Source organism: Eucyclogobius newberryi, unplaced genomic scaffold, assembly GCF_026437365.1.
Source record: "Eucyclogobius newberryi isolate DKJ021-1_F unplaced genomic scaffold, fEucNew1.0.hap1 SCAF_69, whole genome shotgun sequence".
Taxonomy (NCBI): Eukaryota; Metazoa; Chordata; class Actinopteri; order Gobiiformes; family Gobiidae; genus Eucyclogobius; species Eucyclogobius newberryi.
In genome coordinates, this window is record NW_027316378.1 from 11,655 (window position 1) to 20,000 (window position 8,346).

The 8,346-nt window shown below is 55.5% G+C and overlaps 1 protein-coding gene across 1 annotated transcript in view; it reads right to left on the minus strand.

Moving 5' to 3' along the window:
• Nucleotides 1–3,051: 3,051 nt before the first annotated feature.
• The window catches only part of asah2 (N-acylsphingosine amidohydrolase 2), a 45,022-nt gene continuing 39,727 nt past the window's right edge, over nucleotides 3,052–8,346 (minus strand). The window contains exon 13 of the mRNA XM_072434353.1: nucleotides 3,052–3,150. Within this exon, the coding sequence (XP_072290454.1) occupies nucleotides 3,052–3,150 (99 nt within the window). The remainder of the gene's footprint in view (nucleotides 3,151–8,346) is intronic.

Sequence of the window (8,346 nt, forward strand, 5' to 3'; positions counted from 1 at the left end):
GTCCCACTCACCAATTTTTCACATACATTTCAGATTCGACTTCATCGGCCCCTTAACTCATACTAATAACAACATGTTATAATGAGTTCAACATTCTTTATCATAAAAAATATCCCATATTTCACAAATTCAATAATCAAACAGTTCAGATCACGAGCTCCACAAGAGGCAGGAGCAGAAAATAGTTTCATTATGCAGAAGCATCAAACGATCAAATAAAACTATATCTGACTCATTGTGATGGAGGAGATGGTTTCCTCGGCAACATGGATGTTATGGAGATGAAGACAGTGGGACCTTCAGGACTGAAGCCCTGAGGAAGGACATGTCCCTGTTGGACCTGCCGTTGGGCCAGACACTTTCAAATGATGCAATGTGACCAAGATGATTCAGTGTCTTCAGTACATGAGATGAACCTGTGAGACGTCCAACTGTCCAAGAGCCAGTGATTCTGGTGTTTGTTTATAGCATCAGAAGCACGAGAGACGATGTCTCTGCAGATGGACAGAAGCTGGAGTTCAATCTGGCCTGACACTTCTTGTAATTGTCCCAAAGTAAGATCTTCTGATGCTCCCTCTGTCCAGGCGAGATAGTGTGTGGAGGACAGAGGACAGTGTGTGGAGGACGTCACAGCAGAGGACAGTGTGTGGAGGACATCACAGCAGAGGACAGTGTGTGGAGGACGTCACAGCAGAGGACAGTGTGTGGAGGACAGAGGACAGTGTGTGGAGGACAGAGGACAGTGTGTGGAGGACAGAGGACAGAGGACAGTGTGTGGAGGACGTCACAGCAGAGGACAGTGTGTGGAGGACAGAGGACAGTGTGTGGAGGACAGAGGACAGTGTGTGGAGGACAGAGGACAGAGGACAGTGTGTGGAGGACGTCACAGCAGAGGACAGTGTGTGGAGGACAGAGGACAGAGGACAGTGTGTGGAGGACGTCACAGCAGAGGACAGTGTGTGGAGGACAGAGGACAGTGTGTGGAGGACAGAGGACAGTGTGTGGAGGACAGAGGACAGTGTGTGGAGGACGTCACAGCAGAGGACAGTGTGTGGAGGACAGAGGACAGTGTGTGGAGGACAGAGGACAGAGGACAGTGTGTGGAGGACATCACAGCAGAGGACAGTGTGTGGAGGACAGAGGACAGTGTGTGGAGGACATCACAGCAGAGGACAGTGTGTGGAGGACAGAGGACAGAGGACAGTGTGTGGAGGACAGAGGACAGAGGACAGTGTGTGGAGGACAGAGGACAGTGTGTGGAGGACATCACAGCAGAGGACAGTGTGTGGAGGACAGAGGACAGAGGACAGTGTGTGGAGGACAGAGGACAGTGTGTGGAGGACATCACAGCAGAGGACAGTGTGTGGAGGACAGAGGACAGAGGACAGTGTGTGGAGGACAGAGGACAGAGGACAGTGTGTGGAGGACGTCACAGCAGAGGACAGTGTGTGGAGGACAGAGGACAGAGGACAGTGTGTGGAGGACGTCACAGCAGAGGACAGTGTGTGGAGGACAGAGGACAGTGTGTGGAGGACAGAGGACAGTGTGTGGAGGACAGAGGACAGTGTGTGGAGGACGTCACAGCAGAGGACAGTGTGTGGAGGACAGAGGACAGTGTGTGGAGGACAGAGGACAGAGGACAGTGTGTGGAGGACATCACAGCAGAGGACAGTGTGTGGAGGACAGAGGACAGTGTGTGGAGGACATCACAGCAGAGGACAGTGTGTGGAGGACAGAGGACAGAGGACAGTGTGTGGAGGACAGAGGACAGAGGACAGTGTGTGGAGGACAGAGGACAGTGTGTGGAGGACATCACAGCAGAGGACAGTGTGTGGAGGACAGAGGACAGAGGACAGTGTGTGGAGGACAGAGGACAGTGTGTGGAGGACATCACAGCAGAGGACAGTGTGTGGAGGACAGAGGACAGAGGACAGTGTGTGGAGGACAGAGGACAGAGGACAGTGTGTGGAGGACGTCACAGCAGAGGACAGTGTGTGGAGGACAGAGGACAGAGGACAGTGTGTGGAGGACGTCACAGCAGAGGACAGTGTGTGGAGGACAGAGGACAGTGTGTGGAGGACAGAGGACAGTGTGTGGAGGACAGAGGACAGTGTGTGGAGGACGTCACAGCAGAGGACAGTGTGTGGAGGACAGAGGACAGTGTGTGGAGGACAGAGGACAGAGGACAGTGTGTGGAGGACATCACAGCAGAGGACAGTGTGTGGAGGACAGAGGACAGTGTGTGGAGGACATCACAGCAGAGGACAGTGTGTGGAGGACAGAGGACAGAGGACAGTGTGTGGAGGACAGAGGACAGAGGACAGTGTGTGGAGGACAGAGGACAGTGTGTGGAGGACATCACAGCAGAGGACAGTGTGTGGAGGACAGAGGACAGAGGACAGTGTGTGGAGGACAGAGGACAGTGTGTGGAGGACATCACAGCAGAGGACAGTGTGTGGAGGACAGAGGACAGAGGACAGTGTGTGGAGGACAGAGGACAGAGGACAGTGTGTGGAGGACAGAGGACAGTGTGTGGAGGACAGAGGACAGAGGACAGTGTGTGGAGGACAGAGGACAGAGGACAGTGTGTGGAGGACATCACAGCAGACCTGATATTTCACATCTCAAATATTCATACTTTTGTCTGTTTATGTCAAAAATGAAGAGTTTGACTCTTTTACTTTCTGAGATAAATTGAGTGAAAAATGCCACGAGGTGAAATATATATATATATATATATATATATATATATATATATATATATATATATATATATATTTACATATTTTCTAACTTTTACGATTTACCACAAACTGCAAAGTTCAGAAGTTTCAATATTTGACTCTAGAAACTGTAACAAAAGTATTTCCTCATGTTTATTGTTGTGAGTATTGTTTGTATTTATGAATAAAGTTCTGTTTGTTCTTCTGTGTCAATAAAGTTGATGAGTTTGAACGAGCCGTGTTCATGTGGATCTTTGTTCATTGTTTTAAATAAAGATGAGTTCAAGCTCTTTTTCTCTTTTACTTTCACTTTAGCCTCGTTTGTTTCTCACGTCATTTCTCCAGGAACGGCCAGAACAGCCACAGATCCAACGACGAACATCTGCACGTCAACGATGGTCGGGTGCCACGGCAACGGCCACTGCATCTGACACAAAGCACACAAGGTACACATGATACACAAAGTACACAAAGTACACATGATACACAAAGTACACAAAGTACACATGATACACAAAGTACACAAAGTACACAAAGTACACAAAGTACACATGATACACAAACTACACAAAGTACACATGATACACAAAGTACACAAAGTACACAAAGTACACATGATACACAAACTACACAAAGTACACATGATACACAAAGTACACAAAGTACACAAAGTACACATGATACACAAACTACACAAAGTACACATGATACACAAAGTACACAAAGTACACAAAGTACACATGATACACAAAGTACACATGATACACAAAGTACACATGATACACAAAGTACACAAAGTACACAAAGTACACATGATACACAAAGTACACATGATACACAAAGTACACAAAGTACACATGATACACAACAGAGCTGGATCCGAGGAATCCTCCTGCACCATATTTACAAACCCTTTGAGAACAAAGAAGATGATCATTTTCCCCAAGAAGATCACTGGACTTCATGAAGGTCCTCCCCGACCTCAAGTCCCTCACCTGCCCCCTGCTGGACCCCCCCTGCTGGACCCCTCCTGCTGGACCCCCTGATGGACCCCTGATGGACCCCCTGCTGGACCCCCTGCTGGACCCCCTGATGGACCCCTGATGGACCCCCTGATGGACCCCTGATGGACCCCCTGATGGACCCCCTGCTGGACCCCCTGCTGGACCCCCTGCTGGATCCCCTGCTGGACCCCCTGCTGGACCCCCTGATGGACCCCCTGCTGGACCCCTGCAGTTCTCCTACAGAACCAACAGGTCTGTGGACGACACCATCAACCTGGCTCTCCACTTCACCTGCAGCACCTGGACTCCTCGGAAACCTACACCAGGATCTGTGGACTTCAACTCTGCATCAACACCACCTCCTGACTCCACCCGCAGGGGGAGCCCTGACTCCACCTGCAGGGGGAGCACTGACTTCCTGATGGAGTCAGTGTGTGCGGCTGGGGAAGAATGTCTCAGACACTGGGACCATCAGCACAAGAGCTCCACAGGGCTGTGTACTTTCCCCTCTGCTCTTCTCCCTGTGACAAACTGCTGCACCTCCAGCCACGACGACACCACCCTCATCACCATGACAACACTACCTTCATCACCATGACGACACCACCCTCATCACCATGACGACACTACCCTCATCACCATGACGACACCACCCTCATCCCCATAATGACACCACCCTCATCACCATGACGACACCACCCTCATCACCATGACGACACCACCCTCATCACCATGACAACACCACCCTAATCAACATGACAACACCACCCTCATCACCATGACGACACTACCCTCATCACCATGACGACACCACCCTCATCACTATGACGACACCACCCTCATCACCATGACGACACCACCCTCATCGAGGTGGAGCGGCTGGTGCAGCTGTAACAACCTAGAGTTCAACGCCCAGAAGACACAGACCCCCCCTCACAATCACAGACCCCCCCTCATAGTCACAGACCCCCCCTCACCATCAGAGACCCCCCCTCATCATCACAGACCCCCCTCACCATCACAGACCCGCCTCATCATCACAGACCCCCCCTCACCATCACAGACCCCCCCTCATCATCACAGACCCGCCTCATCATCACAGACCCCCCCTCACCATCACAGACCCCCCCTCATCATCACAGACCCGCCTCATCATCACAGACCCCCCCTCACCATCACAGACCCCCCCTCATCATCACAGACCCCCCCTCACCATCAGAGACCCCCCCTCATCATCACAGACCCCCCCTCACCATCACAGACCCTCCCTCACCATCACAGACCCCTCATCATCACAGACCCCCCCTCATCATCACAGACCCCCCCTCACCATCACAGACCCCCCCTCACCATCACAGACCCCCCCTCATCATCACAGACCCGCCTCATCATCACAGACCCCCCCTCATCATCACAGACCCCCCCTCACCATCAGAGACCCCCCCTCACCATCACAGACCCCCCCTCACCATCACAGACCCCCCCTCATCATCACAGACCCGCCTCACCATCACAGACCCCCCCTCATCATCACAGACCCCCCCTCACCATCAGAGACCCCCCCTCATCATCACAGACCCCCCCTCACCATCACAGACCCTCCCTCACCATCACAGACCCCCCCTCGTCATCACAGACCCCCCCCTCATCATCACAGACCCCCCCTCACCATCAGAGACCCCCCCTCATCATCACAGACCCCCCCTCACCATCACAGACCCCCCCTCATCATCACAGACCCCCCTCATCATCAGAGACCCCCCCTCCACATCTCAGACCCCCCCTCACCATCACAGACCCCCCTCATCATCACAGACCCCCCCTCCACATCTCAGACCCCCCCTCACCATCAGAGACCCCCCCTCCACATCTCAGACCCCCCCTCACCATCACAGACCCCCCTCACCATCACAGACCCCCCCTCACCATCACAGACCCTCCCTCACCATCAGAGACCCCCCCTCCACATCACAGACCCCCCTCACCATCACAGACCCCCCTCATCATCACAGACCCCCCTCATCATCACAGACCCCCCTCACCATCAGAGACCCCCCCTCACCATCACAGACCCCCCTCATCATCACAGACCCCCCCTCATCATCACAGACCCCCCCTCACCATCACAGACCCCCCTCATCATCACAGACCCCCCCTCATCATCACAGACCCCCTCTCATCATCACAGACCCCCCTCACCATCACAGACCCCACCTCATCATCACAGACCCCCCCTCACCATCACAGACCCCCCCTCACCATCACAGACCCCCCTCATCATCACAGACCCCCCCTCACCATCACAGACCCCCCCTCACCATCACAGACCCCCCTCATCATCACAGACCCCCCCTCACCATCAGAGACCCCCCTCACCATCAGAGACCCCCCTCATCATCACAGACCCCCCTCACCATCACAGACCCCCCCTCACCATCACAGACCCCCCTCATCATCACAGACCCCCCCTCACCATCACAGACCCCCCCTCATCATCACAGACCCCCCCTCACCATCAGAGACCCCCCCTCATCATCACAGACCCCCCCTCACCATCAGAGACCCCCCCTCATCATCACAGACCCCCCCTCACCATCACAGACCCCCCCTCATCATCACAGACCCCCCTCATCATCAGAGACCCCCCCTCCACATCTCAGACCCCCCCTCACCATCACAGACCCCCCTCATCATCACAGACCCCCCCTCCACATCTCAGACCCCCCCTCACCATCAGAGACCCCCCCTCCACATCTCAGACCCCCCCTCACCATCACAGACCCCCCTCACCATCACAGACCCCCCCTCACCATCACAGACCCTCCCTCACCATCAGAGACCCCCCCTCCACATCACAGACCCCCCTCACCATCACAGACCCCCCTCATCATCACAGACCCTCCTCATCATCACAGACCCCCCTCACCATCAGAGACCCCCCCTCACCATCACAGACCCCCCTCATCATCACAGACCCCCCCTCATCATCACAGACCCCCCCTCACCATCACAGACCCCCCTCATCATCACAGACCCCCCCTCATCATCACAGACCCCCTCTCATCATCACAGACCCGCCTCATCATCACAGACCCCCCCTCCACATCTCAGACCCCCCCTCACCATCAGAGACCCCCCCTCCACATCTCAGACCCCCCCTCACCATCACAGACCCCCCTCACCATCACAGACCCCCCCTCACCATCACAGACCCTCCCTCATCATCACAGACCCCCCCTCACCATCAGAGACCCCCCCTCATCATCACAGACCCCCCTCATCATCACAGACCCGCCTCATCATCACAGACCCCCCCTCACCATCACAGACCCCCCCTCATCATCACAGACCCCCCCTCACCATCAGAGACCCCCCCTCATCATCACAGACCCCCCCTCACCATCACAGACCCTCCCTCACCATCACAGACCCCTCATCATCACAGACCCCCCCTCATCATCACAGACCCCCCCTCACCATCACAGACCCCCCCTCACCATCACAGACCCCCCCTCATCATCACAGACCCGCCTCATCATCACAGACCCCCCCTCATCATCACAGACCCCCCCTCACCATCAGAGACCCCCCCTCACCATCACAGACCCCCCCTCACCATCACAGACCCCCCCTCATCATCACAGACCCGCCTCACCATCACAGACCCCCCCTCATCATCACAGACCCCCCCTCACCATCAGAGACCCCCCCTCATCATCACAGACCCCCCCTCACCATCACAGACCCTCCCTCACCATCACAGACCCCCCCTCGTCATCACAGACCCCCCCTCATCATCACAGACCCCCCCTCACCATCAGAGACCCCCCCTCATCATCACAGACCCCCCCTCACCATCACAGACCCCCCCTCATCATCACAGACCCCCCTCATCATCAGAGACCCCCCCTCCACATCTCAGACCCCCCCTCACCATCACAGACCCCCCTCATCATCACAGACCCCCCCTCCACATCTCAGACCCCCCCTCACCATCAGAGACCCCCCCTCCACATCTCAGACCCCCCCTCACCATCACAGACCCCCCTCACCATCACAGACCCCCCCTCACCATCACAGACCCTCCCTCACCATCAGAGACCCCCCCTCCACATCACAGACCCCCCTCACCATCACAGACCCCCCTCATCATCACAGACCCCCCTCATCATCACAGACCCCCCTCACCATCAGAGACCCCCCCTCACCATCACAGACCCCCCTCATCATCACAGACCCCCCCTCACCATCACAGACCCTCCTCATCATCACAGACCCCCCTCACCATCACAGACCCCCCCTCACCATCACAGACCCTCCCTCACCATCAGAGACCCCCCCTCCACATCACAGACCCCCCTCACCATCACAGACCCCCCTCATCATCACAGACCCCCCTCATCATCACAGACCCCCCCTCACCATCACAGACCCCCCCTCACCATCACAGACCCCCCTCATCATCACAGACCCCCCCTCACCATCACAGACCCCCCCTCACCATCACAGACCCCCCTCATCATCACAGACCCCCCCTCACCATCAGAGACCCCCCTCACCATCAGAGACCCCCCTCATCATCACAGACCCCCCTCACCATCACAGACCCCCCCTCACCA